Source organism: Dicentrarchus labrax, unplaced genomic scaffold (genome assembly GCF_905237075.1).
Source record: "Dicentrarchus labrax unplaced genomic scaffold, dlabrax2021, whole genome shotgun sequence".
NCBI lineage: Eukaryota > Metazoa > Chordata > Actinopteri > Moronidae > Dicentrarchus > Dicentrarchus labrax.
The window spans coordinates 3,377,604-3,397,947 of NW_026136703.1; the positions used below are offsets into that span (position 1 = coordinate 3,377,604).

General features: G+C 38.8%; 1 protein-coding gene across 10 annotated transcripts in view; it reads right to left on the reverse strand.

Annotated features, from left to right (window-relative positions):
* Positions 1 to 20,344, reverse strand: part of nrxn3a (neurexin 3a) — a 205,492-nt gene that overhangs the window by 56,971 nt on the left and 128,177 nt on the right. For 8 of the 10 annotated variants that reach the window (XR_007884294.1, XR_007884295.1, XM_051396252.1 and 5 more), the window contains 7 exons: positions 19,305 to 19,331; positions 16,215 to 16,334; positions 15,807 to 15,927; positions 13,909 to 14,169; positions 12,578 to 12,768; positions 11,919 to 12,092; positions 7,340 to 7,459 (listed from right to left, as the gene is read on the reverse strand). Coding sequence is in view for 8 of the 10 variants with exons in the window: in XM_051396252.1 (XP_051252212.1) it covers positions 7,340 to 7,459; positions 11,919 to 12,092; positions 12,578 to 12,768; positions 13,909 to 14,169; positions 15,807 to 15,927; positions 16,215 to 16,334; positions 19,305 to 19,331 (1,014 nt within the window). In the remaining 2 variants the exon portion in view is untranslated. The remainder of the gene's footprint in view (positions 1 to 7,339; positions 7,460 to 11,918; positions 12,093 to 12,577; positions 12,769 to 13,908; positions 14,170 to 15,806; positions 15,928 to 16,214; positions 16,335 to 19,304; positions 19,332 to 20,344) is intronic. The other 2 variants (XM_051396253.1, XM_051396256.1) reach the window with 1 other exon arrangement.

Below are 20,344 nucleotides of genomic sequence, written 5' to 3' on the forward strand. Positions count from 1 at the left end.
CCCCCTATGCACTATACTTCCCTTACTCATTTTCATTCTTAATATCCAGGGTCTTCTATTTAGAAAATTCAGTATAGTTCAGAGCAGCCTGTAAACTGTTGTTACAATCTGGAGGGCTTTTATTTTGAAAATCTTTAATAACACTTGTGAAAATGGACAATAAATGGAGTCTGGTGAGCCGTAGCACCCATTTGTTTGGTCTGGGATGCTGGTGCTTTAGTGTGACATCTAGTTGCAGTGAATGTCGTATACAGAACCTTTTTTAAAGCTTATTTTATTAACTAGCCTTCTTCTATCAGCTGTATGTTGCCTACAGCTTTATGGGTCACGGGATTGCTATTGATTGCTAGGCTGAGGAACATCTCTCGCTAAGCACCTCTCCTTACTGTTGCTTTAAACTGTCTTGGTATGAGACCCTGGACAATTTACCAAAGTACCTGCCTCACCTTTTCATAACACATTTCATTTAGCAGTGGCCCATGCATTAAAGATACCATCTGTCAGGGCTCTACCTCTCGCCACTCTCCAAAGCTCCGGGAATCGTTCTGATATGGCAGTGGAAGGAGAAGAGAAAGAACAGCGGGGCTGGAAGACAGTACTTTTGAGCTTCAAGCTAAACCTCAAATTTTACTCTTGCAGTGCAAAAGCTTTCAAGTTTGGCACAAAATGCAGGGAACCATATCTTGAATCAGACTATATCGCAGGTTTTGGTGTGTAGGTTGACAGTGAGTATAAGGAACCAAGCACTGAAAACCAGTGGGTAATGAAAATCCCAACCCCACCCTGACCAGGACAGGACACTAATTCATCAGGGACCAGCATCTTCACACAGCTGGTCTGTCAGAACATCAATTCAGCACGAGGCATTGGTATCATTTAGGGGTGTAAGAAATACTGAAAAATATCATGGTGCAGTATTTTGTTTCATGATATTGTAGTGATTCTCAAAAACACTACTGATATTTGTGCTTAAACCCCCAACTACTACATAGCAGTGTTGTAAACATAAACTGAGGGCAATTATGTTATGTAAATACAAATGCAGATCCCACTGTTCCCACTGTTCAAACTTTTTAACTCCAATTGTATGCATACAGTGGTGTTATTTACACTGACAGATATTTAAAAGATTGCAATTTATAACTTTGCTTACATTATCGCAAAATATGGCAATATATTGAATAGTAACCCCTGTATCGCCGGAATCTTGCCAATACACAGCCCTAGTATCTTCAGGATGTTATTAATACTACTACTACTCTTAAAAGTTCTCTTAATTTGTCCTTTACTTTATCAATACTCTTGTCTTACTGTGGAAAAAAAGAATACATATCTAATACCAGGATCATAATTTATTATACATTTTAGATTAATTATTGTTTATACAATGTTTAATATAGGAAAGTAAGACTATATAAACTTAATATCTCCCTGGAAACAAATCTAAAATCTATTTATTTAAATTAGGCTTCATGTATTTAACTTTAATTTTAGCTTGTTTTATTAGCCTAAAATTAGCTCCAGTGTGTATGATTTAGTGGCACCTAGTGGTGAGACTTCCAACCTACTTAAACCTCCTTCCCCCCTTCCAAGTGTGTAGGAGAAACTCACAAAACACGATGTTGCCTATCTAAAGCCAGGCTATGTGGCTACTAGCTGTCTAATAACATCCAATCATGTTCATATAGATGTAGACTGTGGCCATTATAACCTGACAGTCGCTTTGATAATACAACTGCGACCATTGCCACAGCCTCCACCACCCCAGCCTTCTCCTGATGTGCTGAGGTTTTGGTGTTGGTCTTGATTTGACCAAAATCTTATGTATGTGTATCTTGCTCTCTTGGCAGAATCCTTCTTGTTACTCAGATTCTATGAGAGTGTCTTCTCTGCCAAATTTAAACGTATAATCATGAGCTATAAATTGGCAAAGAAAAAGGTTATATAAATGAGAAAGAAGTCTGTGTGTAACAACCATGTATGGGCAGGTTTTACCACAGGTTTTAGGCAACAGCAAGAACGTCTGAGGCATGGTCATTCTCCAGCCTGTACAATACACATAGGGATAACTGATCAGGTCCCTATTAAGAAACTGTTGTTAACCCTTTAAAGCTTTGTCATCCACTGCACTGATCTGTGGCTCATTGCACTGATCTCCAATAGCCTCTGATCAGCAGCCATAAGCTGATGGTAGAAGGTCTGAAGGAGTGAGGGTGTTGGAGGCTGATTTCTCTTAGAGCTGGACCTAACATCCATCTTGAGGGTGTCACAGGGCGTATGATGAAGAGACTGACAAAAGATGAAGTGGTGCAATAAGAGAGTAAACTACCTCCCATGGCAGACCGGCAGCCACTGAAAAATGGATTTGAATAGGACACAGGAAATACGACAGGGTGTCTCGGAGTGTTGTGGGACTGGAATGGAATCATTTGTTATTTTGTGTTGGGCATTCAGAATAGAAAGAGAAGTGGAGGATCCATCATGGGAATACCCAGGGTAAGAGGAATTGCCCACTTAAGATATATGGCCCAATCGATTGAAACGATTGTCTTTTGTTTATTTCGATTGCCCTTATAGTCCTCTGTGTCTGCGCAGTATATTTAAGCACATATGCAAAAGTATTTGTTTGAAAGTACTATTCAAGCTATTTTCTTACAGGATTTATATGTTGCAGATGTTCCAGGGATCAGAATGAGATGCCCTGGCCACTCTTCTACCTCTAACTTTAACATGTGAGGTCATTCAGTTATTTGGCATCACCAGCTCATTGGGTTTTCTAAACTTAAAAATCATGGCTACAGTTGGGGCTGTTTTGAGTAGAACTGATCATTTTCAAATGTATGTTTTGACAGAGGTGGGTAGAGTTGCCAAATACTGGGCATTTGTAAATGTATCTTTACCTTGTAACAAATTCTCAAGTAGAAGTAAAATTTGTCATCATTAACTACTTGAGAAAGAATGTGTCTTGTGAGAAGACTTCATAATTTATATCTGCTACAGCCAGCATATAAACAATTAACCCCTTGAGACACCAAAGTCACATAATAAAAATAATATTTTTTGCACGGGAAAATTACTGTTTTACTTTGAAGAGAGCATAGACGAATATAACGGTTTAATTTTCACGTTGGAAAGGGCTGCCTGATGGCAAGATAAAGCACACTTAAACTGATATTGAAGTACCATACAACCCCATTTCAAAGAATCTGAACTAACCCTTTAAAGGAGCATTTTCAGGTATTTATACACTAATGAAAACACACCTATGAATGTTATATTTCCATTTCTGATAATATATCCTCCTATATGTTACACACTGGACCTTTTTAAGGTGGTTGAAAGTATATATTACAAAATAATATATTATTACTAGGGATGTCCCAATCTGATCTCAATGATTGGTATTGGTGCTGATCGGTTATGTTGAGCTTTATTGATCCGATCTTTTGTTTTATGTTGTTTACTCGTCCAGCTTAAATGTACGGTGCAGCCATTGTCATCTCTCTCGCTGTTTCTTTTCTCAACTCTGCTGTGTGTGGGGAGAGAGAGAGAGAAAGAGAGAGAGAGAGAGAGAGAGAGAGAGAGAGAGAGAGAGAGAGAGAGAGAGAGAGAGAGAGAGAGCAGTCCCACCTGCTACAGAGTTTCACCACTGCCTGTGCTCAGAGCAGAGTAGGGTAGAGATCCGACACAACCACAATCCCCACGCCACTGCAAGTGCAACAATAAAAAGCCAATAAGAGTAATTAATGTTATTAATGTAATCCACGCAAAAGCTGTAGAGACGACGGAAATAAATAATTATTATTACAGTAGCCAATCATTTCATTCTGCCACTTCACTGCTGCAAGTAAGGGGAATTCTGGCTCTTTTTAGCCAGGTCATTTGGCTCAGATGAGCAATAAGATTTGTTCATGAACGACACATCACTTAGCTGTGAGGTATTTATTCCTTGCAGCATGAATGCTGTAAAGTGTGTGTGTGAGAGGGGGTGACACTAGAGGGCAGCAGAACGTCAACACAGTGCCAGCAACGCGAACATGCATGTGCACAGCTGGGAATCAAACCCAAATGGCAGGAAACTTGTGTTGAGTGTCTGTTATGTTAGAAAAGAAGATTACTTAAATGACAACAACAGGTAATTCAGAGGCATCTCTTGTTTCCTAAGAGAATATGACACTGTATTTGAGAGGAGGCAACTAATCTGGCAGATCTGATTAAGAAAAGTTTAAAATCTTTTAAAATGGCCTTCCATTAGTTCCTGGAAGGCTCTGTGATGGTACACATAGAAGAAACAATAATTATCTATAATGAAGTTAATAATCACAATCTTAGTTATAATAAGCATAAAAATAAACAACCACGAATACCACTTACGATAAAAATGTGCCGTTTTTTATTTTGCTGACTGTCGAACAGGCTGTCTCTTCCCCAGCCTCTCTAAATGTCCTGCATTCATTTGAAGTGAGATCATTGACCAGGCAATGGGCCTGCTAATGAGACATTTATTGGTATAGTTAATCAAATATCCCTCGATGATAGTTTACTGCAGGGCCACGGCAATGATGCAACCATATGTCAATAGACAGACAGCTGCCTGTTTCAAAGAAAGATCTAAGTGGCCTAAGGCAGTGCCTGTGTGTCCACGTGTACCTGTGCTTGCAGACGCTTTGAACGGAAGGAACTTGATCCTAAAGCAGGGTTACAGAAACCTGATTACAGGTTAAATTGAAGTGATCTCTGTTTGACATCCCAGGTCTTTGTTTTTAAGTGTGGAGTGGATTGTTCTGAAGTCCTGTTTTTAGGCCTCAGTATGCTTTAAACAATGTTCCTGTCAGATCGTCTAACAGCATCAGAAACCCTTTATTCCCCCAATTGTTAGTGTTTAACTTCTCTCTTAACCTCATTGTGTAAAACTACAAAAGCATGCAAAAGACTTTCTTTCTTGGAGAGATCCAGTAGGCAGTGGTTGCAGTCGGGGTGCATGTGTGTCACCAACTGGTCTGTGGAGTACCGTTGTGAAGCCTCGAGTTTGGCATTAAGGACCTTGCCATGTTGTGTTTTGCAGCCAGCAGCGGTGACGTACTGTGAGCTGAGGTGTGTTTAGTTTCGAGTCCTCCTAGAAACTATTAATTGAGACCATAAACTGTAAGCTGTTTACTGAGCGAATCTATCAAGTGAGAAGTAGACTCATTCTCCATAATACTTAATACTATTGGATTTCTTTTTTGCAGCCACTGGTGCTGCCACTTGCTGAGGACTAGAAATAATACAGGTGGTGAATGGTGTGAATGCAAATGTCCAGATCAGTTGAACAGGGCATTACACAATTAATGCCCTGTTCAACTGATCTGGGTCAGTCATTTGGAGAAAGCTTGTTGAGTCTATGTCCTAGGAGCTGGCAGGGTAAAGTCTGTGTAATGCAATACTAATAATGCAATAATGCAAAAACAGGCATCATGTGTTCTCGTCCCACTCCTGCATGCTCTACATAGGCGCCACCCTTTGCCTAAACTAGACATATTTCCAACATGTGAGAACACTGACACGTACATTCTCCATCTGGACCTGATTCTCTGGACATTGTCCAGAAATTCATATGAGAAAATGGCTTTTGACAGCAGGCTTTTCAACCACCACTCACTCTGTGGCGCTTCAGAAAAAGTAGACACACTTTAAACTTTAGACGTGGTTGAGAGACTTGTTACTTTGAAACCATGAGCCTCCTTTTCTGGAAACCTGCCAGCCAGTTGAGTTTGTTCTGAGGTCATTTTTGATGCATACTGTATGCAAGTGTGTGATAGATGTGTCATTGCTGAGAAATAAAAGAAATATAATGAAAGGAAAGTGACTTGTGTCCATAATGACAGGTTAAAGGATAGAAGGGTATAAATGGCATGACAATAATTGAGTTCCAGCCCTTGACAAATTGGACAGTCAGCTAAGACGATAAAGAATAACTATGCTAAATGCATTAAGTTAACCCATTCGATTGACATTCATACACAAACAAAATTACTGTTACCCTCAGGTGTGTGTCACTTTGTACATTGTATACTTATGTTGGGAATGTGTGTATTTAAAGGAGTTTGCATTTTCTTGATTGATTGTCTTGAGGCATCTGAGATGCCACAACATCATAGATGTCTGCATCAGGAGAGGATTGTGGGTATGCATGCAGTTTTACCTGGACACCAACTATCCCCAGGACTTCATAAGATAAGATAGCCAGGGCTTCCAAAGCTTCCATCTCATGGATTATCACGCTCACAATACTTGGATTAACTGCAGCAGAGAAACCTGGCTGGCTAATCTTTTTAGTGAAGCCGTCATTCCCACAGACTTCACTTTGTGTGTTTGTGCACAGGAGTTACTGACTTGTTCAATTATTGTCCTCTTTCTGATTAAACACTTCAGGTTGATGGGTGCAGGAGATGCTGGTGACCTGTGCAGGGAGTGAGCTGTTGGGCTGGGGGACTATTTGATGAGATCAGGGGTTTAGAGCTGAAGATCAAATCTACTGGATGGACCAAAGCTAAAAAAAGATTGAATTTTTTTAAACCCAGGAGACCTAGTTAAACCTGAAAGTTTCAACTCTGCATATGTTTGGGGTTTGTCCACTGCAAATGTACATTCTTTATTCAAAATGTTATTATTTCTAATAATATAGTATTCTAATAATATTGTTGGGAAAAAAATATTGGTATAAATAGACTCACTGGTACTCTCTAAGGGCCTGAAACTTGCTTTCAACACAGCTTTCAGCACAGTAACCCCTGATGAAACTTATTAAGACAACAGCTAGCACTTACCTTTGTGGGGGACATCACATGTAAAATCAAAACACATAAAATAATTGTGATCTGCTTTTTGCATATTGTGTTGATGAAGGAACTTGTGGATTACATTGGTGGAAATATCCACCGTGAAAAGAGAGAGAAGATTAATTTCCTGACGTTAAATTGCCCAATAGTGACTCCTCCAGGTCACTGCAGATATCGTGGTTTTCAACAGGCAGGCTACAGAAGAGAATGAGCCTAAAGTTGCAGTTCCAAAGTGACTTTTTGTCAAGCTGAATTAATGCAAGTCTAACCCCCTCTAGTGGTCTTGCAGCTGGTGTTTTTGGCCACAAACTGTTCAGAGCAGATGTTTGCTGTGACATTACATACTATCCTTGTGTCCGTGTATGAAAGAAGCTCAGAAAGAGCAAGACTTACCTAGGAGTATTATGCATGTCATATCTTTATTGTCACTTTCATTATCATTCAGTGCTTTACACTGAGATGTTGTGTCCACTCACTGTTATAAAAACGTGTGATTTAATAGTGAGATCAGTACTCACGGTCATTGCACTGTGTGCCAGTGTAGGAAGTCATGGAGCAGTCGCAGGTGTAGTTTTCCCACTGCTGGATACAAATGCCCATGTTGGCACAGGAGTCCTCCTGACATGTGGTGCTGGGACCTGTGGAAGTCCAGCCATCCCCACAAGCACACATCCACACAAACAAACACAAACACACATTCTTACATTACCAACAGTGGACTATCAGTTTACCGACCAACTGTGGACCTCTGTTTCTGGTCAAATTTACAGTCAAATATATCACTGCAAATGTGCTTTTTTATTTCTAATTTCTAAGAAATTGCAATGAGCGGACTTCCATATTCTACAGTAGAACTGTCAGTATCCATTCCTTCACCAAATTTTTTTTAATGCAAAGAATTAGTATTTTTCAAAAATGGTGAAAGGCATCATTTGTATGTACATGTACACACAGACAGAACTGGGTTTAATGCGATACAAACTCACTGCAGGCTTAACCATAATCATATAAACTGAAGCAAGAGTCGTCTTTAAAGGGAGACTGGTTTGGTCTTCTCTGACAGCACTTGTTTCACATACAAGCCTCTTGACTGATTCTCTGAAAGACTAAATTTCAGACTAAAGTCTATTGTCTGTAGAATTTCTTCTCTTTATTCCTGTTATCAATATAAAATGACCACGAGGCTATGGGGGCATGGATTGTCAAAAATGGTTTGATTTAATTGAGACTATTGTCTAGTCTATAGTGTCTGTGTCTTTTATCACAATCACACAAACTTATTATTCCTCCTCCCTCTAGCATTCCTACTGGGAACTCCACTGATGCACTGCATCTCTAACCAAGTATTGCTCAAGAAGAAGTCTCGTTCTGAAATCTCGGAGAGGTGAGGACTTGTTGAAGAAGACTAACAAGCTGATCAAGCAAAAGGTACAGAAAATCTTTCATTTCTCTGCAGGGTTGTGTTGTCCGACATAACAATCTGAGCTGATCAGTGGCAAAAACAACTTTTAATGGATGTATTTTAACAGTGCACGATTGCCCATGAGGATTACTTTGTTGCCCATTTCCCCATCAGTCACTTGGCCACAAAAATACTGGAAAATAAGGTCCTGGTTGAAAAATCCCGTCGTTACCCTTTAAGTCCCAAGTCTTAACCTTTTAAACTCCAGTCCTAAACAAACCTATTCATGGTGAAAACATGAATATTCTTGACAGAGACATTTTTATGTAAAGTCTGAAGTTAAACTCGTGACATCCACGTTATGTGTCTAAGCTTTACACCTCTACTATAAAAAAGTAAGGATGGGCAGCAGAGAAACAAGAAGAAGAATCCACACTACTGTGCTCTGTGAAGGACAAACACTTTTTCTGACTCGATCATCCAATTATTGTTTTTCCAAAATATGTCCTTACACATTAATGTATATAGATTGTCACAACAGCAGAGTGACTGCCAGTTTACATCAACTGATCTAACTCATATCAGGCTAATGTGTTGAGTGGGGACTTACCTGGGGAACTGATGCCAGCTGCACTGTTAAAGAGCTGTTCAGGACCGAGTGAACTGATGATGAGTTGGAGGAGGGGATGGAGTTTTGGAACCTACAATGACTTACAGTGCAGGGATATTCTGCAGTGGAAACTCCTTTTATTTCTGGTGACTGATCCGCTGATCTGGTTCAGGATTTCATGTAAGATGTAACAACGGTAAAAAGCTTATTCATGTTACTTCTGCTGATAGTGTTCTGTTAGATGTTTGCCAGTAGTGTAGTATCACCATCTAGTGACGAAACAATGTATTGCTACTACCTGAGCTGCCGACTCAGTAATCATTATATTTGGTAAGGGCTCACTGGCTGGAAACACAAAGCCATTTTATGCAATGAAAGCTCGTAATGAAATGCAGACAGTACGTGGTAATACAGATTAAATGGCTAATCAACTGATCATGATACATTGGCAAAAGAAAGAAAAGAAACCATACAAGCACACATAAAAATGAGACATTAGAATGCCATGGACAAGACCAACAAAGTGTGATTGATGAGATTTTATTTTGAAAAATAAATTAATCAACCATTACTTTCTTGAAGTACATTCAGCACAGTGAATAACATTGTTCTCAAACCCATTCAGATTGTCACAGCGAGGAGGACATAGAGTACACATACTGTTAAGCTCTGTTTTGATTCAAATGAAACATCAACTAACATTTATTTGTCCAACACAGGGCTCTGTAAGTTAATGTTAAAAAAAACAACATACAATACACTCAATGTCCAACTGAATGATATGGCAGGCATAAGAAAAAAAACAGCTGTACAGAAAATGATTTCCATGCAAACAAGAACAGGTTGTGGAAGCTGGCCCAGAACCTCAAGAGGATGACAAAAACAACCACAAAAGAATGCTTGCACAGGAAGATGGAAACATTTTGTCCACAGTGACATTCGCTTGCTCGTGCAAAATGTTTCGACAGCCTATTTTGATGTAGCTATATGCATGAACTATAAATCAGCTATAAACAAGCTTAGGCTAGTTGGAGTCTGGAGTACAATGCTGCTATGGTGTCACAGCCAGGTGTAATCCAAATTCATAGATTTGATGTTTTGTACTTTTCTTTGTACTCCCCCTGTAATTGACCTTTGCTAAACCCCTACCCCAAATAGCAATTGTCCAGTCATAGCTTACGAACTGTAACTATGCACAGCTTACTACTTAGTAACACAGCGTCACTTCTAAAGTCAATAATTAAGGCTGTAGTTAGTTTTTAGTGGTCCATCTCTGACTTACTGAAAATGTGTGCTTCTGTTTTAAGTCTGTTTTTCTTTTGAATCATGCTAACACTAACTACATTAGTTTGGGTGATTAAGAGATTATATTAGAAAAAGGTCCTTTTCAGGATTGACACATACACTGCATGGAAGATAATAACACCGGTTATTCTGCTTTGTACTGGGATTTGGGAAGTTTACCTGAGACAAAGTTAAACATATTGCCTGAAAATACTTAACACATAAAAACTATAACTTATAATAGATTCCTACTGTAAACAGCTGAAGATTAAAGATTCAAAGGATTCATTTGTCACATTCATGAACTGTGGTATGTTACAAGTCTATTCTTGCATTTATTTCTTTGTATAATACTGCACTTTATAGGTCCAGTGTGTAACATTTAGGAGGATCTATTGGCAGAAATGGAATGTAATATTCCATTTATTAAATGTATCCATATAAAATAGGCATGTTTTCATTAGAGTATAATCACCTGGGACCAATACTTCAAAACCTTGAATCTAGATTAGAAGTCTCCAGATAAAAGTTGCCTTCACAAAGTGTTGTTTGTATTGTAATACCGATTCTGAACTTTTTAAATCTTGCCACTGACAAATACCTATCTTATTATGATTAAAAAATGTAAAAGTAACCCTGAAACTAATAAAAACTATACAATTTTAGACAATATTGGGCGGAGAAAATAAGAATTGTGTTTTTTCTTACCTTAGAATGAGCTGTTTTTATCTACAGAATGAGAGGCCCTCTTCTATGGAGGCTGCCATGTTTCTACAGTAGCCCAGAACTGACAAACCAAACACTGACTTTCATGGGTTATCATTGGTTACAATATGTAACTTCACCGCTAGTTGCCACTAAATCCTACACACTGGTCCTTTAATACAGGATTAATAAAATACTCTGTAACACAAGACTAGTCCTATATTTCCATGGCCTCATGGAATCATTAACTGGTCATTATGCAGATTTGCTTTTTCTAGGATTGGTTAGCCAACGGGGGTGGGGGGGGTTGGGGGTTCATCATTACACAGAGTTAACATGATACTTTGTACATAGTCATCAAATGCATATTCTGAAACTGAGTTTTCAACCAACTCACAAACTTAATGTTAGCTAGGAGTTGCCAAGTTAAGTCGGGGATCCATTGTTTCAAAAATGACTACAAACCTCCAGTTATACTACTGTGTCACTGTAAACTATATATGTGCAGTTCTACAATGGAATGCTTGACAAGCAAAGTAACAGTAACTAAGGGGGGTGGGGCTTAGTGAAGGGTCAATTTGATTTTAATAATTTAAAAAATGTACTGAAGAGCGAAATGTTGCTCTTAATCTATCTCTGTACAATCAAATTAATGTGACTTTGTGCCAACACACCTGAACCAGCCAGTCGTTAGGAGCTCTGTTCCTTCATTGTTTAAGTCTCCAAACATTCACAAAAATTCAGGAGAAAAAATGAACTACAAAAGCATAAGAGATAAAAATGGAGCACCTGGCAGTATTTTATGTCACTGCACTGGCAAAAAAACTGCTCTTATGGTGATTGTGACGGCACTGTCAGTGGGCGACCAATGTGGCCGATAACATGTGGTGGTGTAGGTGAGGTGTTGTGTGGTGTTTGGCCTGACTCTAGCAGTGGGTAAGTGAGACAACAAGTACAGTTAATAGGATAGAGGGGCTTCCGTATGGCTGCAGGGCTGTGGAGCTACTGTTTGCATTGAGCAGGAAGAAAGGGCTGCTGGAGTTGAAGTTTGTGTTGTAGTAGTCTAAATCAGGCTGGGATTTGAGGGACGGTGTACCTTCGCATCCACGTTCAATCTGTCCGCTGCGAAATAAGGCGTCACTGAGGAGATCTGGCAGGCGGCCGTTGAGGTCCACTGACGCCAAACAGCCCTGGAAGCCTTCTCTGGAAGCCACCAGTTTAGGCAGATTGCCATACATGCCGGGACCCAGTCCTGCGATGAACAGATCACCTGGGGCATAGAAAAACCAGACTGTAGGACAAGTATCTTAAACCATCACATACCTGGCGTAACATGAATATAACCATACAGAAGATGACTTAAATAAATTAGTGAAAAGAAATAGTTGATTTTTGGTTTCACACAGAACATGAACAGCAGTCACCTTGGGTTAAAGTCCTGTGTTTATTTGAACAGTCCATCCAGCTCACCTCAATATGTGGGCTTTGTTGCTCCTTATACTACATCACCTGACTTTGACTGTGGGTGCATCCGTTAATACCTACAGCATCATATTTTGAAGTGGACAGCCACTGACTAATCGGCAGTATTAAACGACTTTAGAGTCAGACTGGGTTCCCCTATACACAATTTTTTGTGATGTGCAGTAGTGTTATTTTTCATCATTGCTAAACTTTAAGTGTTGGAAGTTGGTCAGTACAATGCCGCATAATGTATACAGTTGGGCAGTTAGAGGTGTCATGTCCTTTGCATACCTTTCAGGTCCAGGTTCTTGGCCCCATTGATACTCTGACTAGTGGCTGTAGCATCTACTTTCAGTGTGTGGGTGTTGCTGTTGTCTCGGGTGATGGCCACATTGTGCCACTGGTTGTCATTCAGTGCCCTTTCACTTTTTCCCTTGATGAGGTTGGGCCCATTTCCAAGGTCAAACACATAGTGGACATACCTGCAAGACAAAAGTTATTGAGGGTTACTGAATGTTTATGTGTAAATCTTCAGCACTTTGCCTTTAAAGCTTTTCTTTGAAATGTTCACAACATGACAGCCTGAAAAAACTTGGGTTCATTTCAATCAATGAGGTAGTGCAAAGTGAATTATTGGAATTTTGGTAGAAATTATATTGTCTTGTCAATAGAACTGGCCTATGTGAAATAATGTTGCATGTAAACACATTTTGATTGAGATAAAACTAACAACATTATTAAAAAGGGTCATTTAAAAAGACCTACAGGTCAGATCACATTGTAGGGTCAAGGGGACCCTTTAAATATCAACGTATCGACTTATTTATAACTTATTACTTATTTACTTATTTATGGACTTACTTTCTGTGACTGTAACCTGAGACTACTTGATGATGTTATTCTCTCTCTTACTCTCTTCGCTCTTTACGCTGCTCCCTCAAGTCGAGTCATTAACTGCTAAACCTACAATAACTGTTCAGAATTATTAACATTCGCATATTATCATCTTTTAAGTTGATATGGCCAAGTAACGGCCACTTATTTACAGAGCAACATTATCATGGAGTCATGTTTCTGTCCATTTGATGAATGTTAAAGGTCCAGTGTGTAACATTCAGGAAGATCTATTGACAGAAATGGAATATAATATACATGTTTTCATTTGTGTATAATCACATGAATATAGGAATCATTTTTTTGTTGCTTTAGATGATTGATAGAATGAATGCCTTAGACGTTTGTGTCTTCAAACCCTGTGGGTCGGGTGTTTGTTTCAGTCTGCAACTTCACTGCTCGATGCCACTAAATCCTGCACACTGGTCCTTTAAGTCCATTTTTCACTCTGGCTTTAGCTCTATTTTTTGTTGGTAGCTGTGGCTGTCTGCTGTTTGGTGCCAAGCAGGTACCGAGGGTTTTTAGAGCTTTTCTGAACTAAAACAGAAAAGTTGAGGGAAACTGCAGATTCAGGTGATAATTCTAGGACCACCACTATGAGCAATAACATTTACACATGTCACATTGTTATAATGAAAATACTGATTATAGTCACTTTTAGTTGATGATCAAAACATTTTACTGCTAAACCCTCAAGTTTTCAGTGTGCAAAAGGTTAACAAACTTACCCTTTAACCAGCTCTACAGCGATGAAATCATTGCCATCTCCAGAGTTGAAGAGTATGAAGCCATCTGGGGAGGTGGTCTTGAACTGGAAGAAGAGGTGCATGGATGTGTAGGCCTGTAGGGTGGCCAGGCTCAGATAGCTGCTCTTGGATTTGAAGGTGACGGGGTCGGCGATAATGGAACGAATCCCAAAGCGGGCATTGAGTTCGCAATAATCAATGTCACCATTCTTGCATAGGTCGATGTAGAGCATGCCGTTAAATCTGAGGAAAGCAAAGAAACAGGCATTTGAAATGATTGCTGTAAAAATAAAATCGTACTTGTTCTTCATAGTGTGGTTGAGAAAAAGACATCAGCCAAGTATAATTGAAAGTAAAGATTAGATGGGGGACCCTTAGCCGAATGACTACCTAATTATTGCATTGTATTGCTTCTGGAGCAATTGACTTTGTTAGCCATTTCACTCCACAACAAGCAAACTAATTATGAGTCTCACAAGGCATATTTAAACATTTTAATTTACATTTCAGACTTTCAGTGTTTCACATTTTTCACCAGCTTCTCATTACATTTGTCTTCAGCACTGAACCAAACAGTTAATGTGCTGTAAAACCAAAATAATTACCTAAAAGAGGCCAAAGAATTCTGTAGAGCTACAGTTGCTACGTTATCTTTTGATTTATTGTTAATATTATAAAAATAGTAATTAGTGAAATTTCAAATATTACAGAGCCCCTAACAGGAAATGGGTGGAAAAAATAGACAGGTAAAAAAAAGGGGAAAGAAAGAATACTTCTCCTGAGAAACCTGCGTTCTCTTGCAAAACTTTTTCGTTCTCCCGAGAAAAAATTATATATTGAGTAGAAAAAAGCACTTCTGGGTCAATGCTTCACGTGTGTCATTTGGGAAACGGCAAACCAACGCTATGGAGAGGTTAATACGGTTGTATTTTGACCGTGGCCTCAAATACAGATGCAGATGGACATTCTTGACTAAAACACATTGATTATTCTACATCCAACGGTAACCGTGAAGTTGTCTGCAATACTGCAGTTAGTTGTGAATTAAATCACCTAGGTCCGTCAAGCTTGAGTAAGTTTTCCCTCAAGAACATATTAAGTTCAATAAAGTCCATTCAGTGCCCTATATTGCTAGTTTGTTATCAGTGAATAAAGTTGAAAAGTTTTGTAAGAGAACACATATGTTTCTAAGAAAAACACAAGTGGAGTTTTCTTCCACCATCTCTTTTATTTCTCCCCCACGTCCCCTTAGGGCAGTTGTTCTCAAACCTTTTCTGGCATGCCCCCTTCAGAAGCTAAAAAAAGGTTCATGCTTCACCACCCAACATTTTGTATCAATAATTACCAATGATAGGGGGGAAGCAATTAATGAAAAAGGATCCAAGTTTAATTTTAGTGAAATGATCGTCAACACAAAAGCATCAGCAAACTTTTTTGCCATCTTCCCTGCATAAATCACATTCCTTCAACTTAGTTGGCTGGATGCCCCACCACGGGGCCCCACCATACAGTTGGAGAACCACTTCCTTAGGGGCTCCATAAAACATACCGTAAAACTTCAATTAATAGGCTCAACCTTCCTTTATTTGTGACAGACGTCTATATGGGACATGCCTTTAATTCCTTATCCACAAAACTCTTGCTCAGCAAAGAATGGAAATCCTATCAGATTGTTTATTTAAACCAGTATGAATATTGCTTGTATAAAAACTAAATCTTCAAATATCATTCATTTGATCATATGATACTTTGGTACAGCCAAGGAATTGTATATAAAATACGTGTTGCCACACCAGATTAGTAAAGGAGACCTGCGTGTAAAGAAGTTTTGCAGTATATATGTATTTCAAAAGTAAAGTAAAAGCAAGTGTTGTAAGTACCTAAGGCTCTGCAGATGACCAATGAAGCTGGATGGGATGCTGGAAACAAACCGACGCTCTGTCATGATGCCGGTTTCGATGTTGTGGAACTCCAGACGAGTGTGGTCACCCACCATTTGTCCTGAAGACGGGGAGGGTGGAGGGGATGGGTTGAAAAGAAAGACAAAAAACGAAAAGAAAAGAGAACACTGTCTGACACTAACACAAAAGGGCTGATTTAAGGAGAAAATTACATTAACAGTATTAGATGGATGCAAACTGTCACTAACATGCTTTCTTTGTAGCAGAATTACAAACTGATGACTGTCAATCTCTACGGCAACACACCACAGCATGGTGCACTACCACTGACAAGGCAACACTAAGAACATTTCGTCAAGCATATACCGAGTTGATGCAGGTAAGTACCTTCTGCTACATCATCGTCAACCGTTAGCTTGTAGGTTTTGCCGCGACGCACCACACGCACTGTATGCCATTCATTATCATTGAGCTTTTGCCCGGCATACAGGGTCTCCGGTCCCTTGCCTGAGAACAATGGTCAATCACAAAGTTAAATACATCCTGAACCTAAAACCAAACCTTTGTTTTCCCACCATTCAGCCTGGAATCATTAGCAGAAACTCTGCTTCAATTTAGTAGCTTTAAAATGGCTTTAAATGCATTTTTTAAAGTAGTTCCTATGCCTCTGGGAAACAAAGGTTTGGTTTAGTCAGTGAAATACACAGAGAAGAAAAATACAAAATATTTGACATCAGTAATTCTCAGAGTACACCTGACCACTGTGCTGCAGAACAGTCTCTAATAGTTTGAACAGAGAAAGGGCAACTACAGTAGGAGAATGTGCTTTTACTCATCATAGGCTTATAGAAATCTTTTCCTTTCACTTTGTCTGACCTTGAAAAGTAAGCCAAAAACATCCCCAATAAGCTGAGCCACAGTAGACACCAGTCCAATATATGATGCCATTAGCCTTTTTGTAATCTATCTCCATTATTTTTCATCCATCAACGTCAATGTATTCTCATTTCAGGAGAGGTTTAATGACAGGAATTACATGTAGGTGCTAGTGCAAACAATGTAATGTAAAGTCACATATATTTATGTTGATAAATATCCAAAGGGACACTCTTACCCTGAGGTTAGATACCTACAAGCCCTCCAAACTAAATGTGTTGATTTTCAGTGAATGATGGAACCCTTATTTTAAAGCCCCCCAAAAAACTCCATCCACTAGCTTTTTTCGACTACAGTTGAAAGCTTAGAACAGAACAGAAAACACATGGATAAAAGTGTGTTTGTTCATGTCTGTGGGGTTTAGGCACAAAAACGGGACTTGAAGTAGCACTGTCAGCCACAGTAAAATTCAGACAGATTTGTAGTATGAGCTGTCTTATGTTGGTATTTGACTCATGACGTAATTAGGGCTGTAGTCTTTCATTGGTCTATAGACATGAAAAAGAGACCAAAAGCCTCAGTTTGTGTTGCTTTAGCTGGCAGGTGCGCCCACACACTACTGCAAATGTCTTAATACCTTTCATGTTTGTTGAGTTTTGTCTCTTTGACTTTGCTCTACTATTTTGAATCTATTATATGCCGCATTGAAATGCCTGTCAAATTCTTTCCTTTGCCTTTATGAAATACATGTAGGCATCACAGTAACAGGAATTATGTGTCTCCAAATATTAATTATCAGATCTCCTGACTTTCCAACAGGATTACAGGGCACAAATTTCAGCATTGTACTATTGTGTTTTGGCACTTGATGGTCAGTCAAGGCGCTTTCTTGACTCCATTTAAAGAGTCAGTTCACCCAAATCTCACAAAAAAACTTTAAAAAAACTTAAATTCTCTATTAGCATCTGTTTTTTATTTTTTCCATGGCTGTCAGGAGTAAGCAAAGACAGACAGTATCTAGCACGGTGACATTAGGATCGTTAGGGATTTGATCTTTGTTATTCCTTTCTCTGGTCTGTAACATGTGTATTGTATCTTAGATAAAATGTCTCCACTGCACTACAGGCTTAGGAGCACAGAGCTATGACTCTACATACCTTTGTCCTTTCTGTGTCTGAGAGCACATAGAAACTGAACTGTCCTGCAAACACATCTCTTTTATCCCTGATCCGAACTTGCAAGAATATTTATAGTACTAAATGACAGCAAATTACTCTACTGGAGCTGGATCTGTAATTATGTATCATAATAAAAATATATAAATATTTATATTCATATGATGGATGTAAAACCAAAGGTCTCCATGGCCTCATTATGAGTAAAAGCAATCCATAGTTATTGGTGGAAGCCTGACAACTGCTATGCTGAGATACTATACACTATGTAGAAGCAGCAGACACATTTGTAAATGCAAACAGAACTCAATGAATTATCATTCCTAAATGTATAATGTAGAAAGTAACCTGAAATAATTATATATTAAAGCTATCACATATATATTCAATCAGTCATGCTTTAACTGCTGTTTAAATCTGGGTATTGACAGCTCAGCCATATTCATATTCAATATAAATATATTAAGTAGTCATATTCATCGTATCATGTGGAACTTTCATTTCATTCTGAATGTGTACTCATTAGGCTGTTTCTCTCTGTTGGGGCCATACTGACATTACCTTCAGGGTACTGCTGTTCATTTGTTTTGGGTACTGACAAGTTTCACCATGTTGGTAAGTTTACAACAAAGCTTTACAGTAAGTATCTTTCATTGTTAAATGCACACAGACCCGGCTCCATGTATGCTGTTTTAAAAGAGGATTTTAACACTCTCTAATCAATGTTTATACTACATGTTGCCCTTTCTCCTGAATGCAACGACCGTCTTTATTATTACACTGTTTTATACTCTTACAGTGTGGTAGATGTTTTGGTCTAATGGAATGTGGGCTTTTGAAGCATGAAGTACGGTCTCATGCACTACTCACCAGTTTTTATTGGTGCGCTTTAATGGAATTTACTTGTTATTCATGCCAATTATGTATTCTTCTTAATTAACATTAATGGGTGGCGGGAATAAGGATACACATTTGAGTTAGTAAAAGGGTGAGGGAATTAAAAATAGGGTCAGAGTTAAGGTTGTATAGCCTGTGAAGGTCCAGCAAATAGGCAAGTGTCCAACAGCTATTCTAAAATCATCAATATACTATCAAATTAAGTGTTACTGGACTGTTACTGTTTACAGTATCAAAGATATTTAGAATCACTCACTTTTTGTTGGATAATGAATCAAAGTAGTACTCAGCTTGATTATAATAAAAAGTTCAGATATGTCTAATCATTAAAATAAATCACCACTTATAACATTTGACTGAGGCTATTCCTGTTGGTTCCCAACCAAGTGAGCAAACGCCACATGATAGGCTAAAGAGAAGGTGGAGGGGCGGTGCAGGACATTTTAAAAAAACACATTTCCTTGTAAAAGAAACAACATCAACATACCATCAACATAGAGAGCAAAATGAAACTTGAGTGTTAACTTACTGGAGTTACAGTTTATCCTGATACAGTCTAGATGGGGAAGAATAAATGACAGATGAAATTGCATCCTTCAAGGTTACTGCTGCAGACATCCAAAAACAAAAAGTCCACCCTTCCGGGGACGCACACATGCAGGAAGGCAGCCATTTTATTCCGTTGGTATTTATATTTAACTTTATGCCAAATGACCATTAAATAAAGATTTCCAACAACATCATTTAATAGTAAATAAAATAATGCATGAATTTGTCAGTCATAGAATTGTGCTGGTTAATAAAAGCTGCTTTTCTAGAGCTTGTGCTCATTTGTTACCCATAGAACTGGAGTTCAAATTCATTAATTGTTTAGGCACAGTATTTACAGTAAAATGGCCACTTGTAGTACCAGCTACATGAGTTTCCCAACCCAACACTGACTGTTTGATTTTAGGCGTAAATATTCAGATTAGAAAAGTCAAAGTCTCTGGCTCCAAAGCCTCCACACCAATCAGCTGGTAGCAGCCATCTGTTTTAGAGCCATGGATCTTTGAAAAGTCAAGAAATTCAGACTGATATCATTTTGATTTTGCAAAATTTAAGACAGTAAAGTCATAATGAAAATCTGATGTATCTGAACAGTCCAGAATAACTGCTGTGTGCAGCTGAAGACAGTAAGGGTTGGTCACCATGTGGCTGGTGGTTTCATGTGTCGTCAACCGCAACAGAAAAGTGGGAGCAAACAGCCACGATCCAATCAGCACCAGCACCATGCAGAGGCACAGGAACCCCAACCGTCACATCTGGAGTACTAGCCTACGCCTACATGTGTCATTAAAATAGGTCAGAGGCTACATCTGTCAATATTTACACTTTTACAAACATTCTGTAGAAAGATCACACAGATTAACGTTGGCTAAGAAATCATAAGAGCACTGACCAATTAGAGCTGCAAATATGTCTGGGGGTATGCTTTACATGAATTAATATAATCAGTGAAGGATTTATCTAAATGTGGCTTTGCAAAGCAGCTAACATCTCCTACAGGGCTTACATTTTCCTCAACAT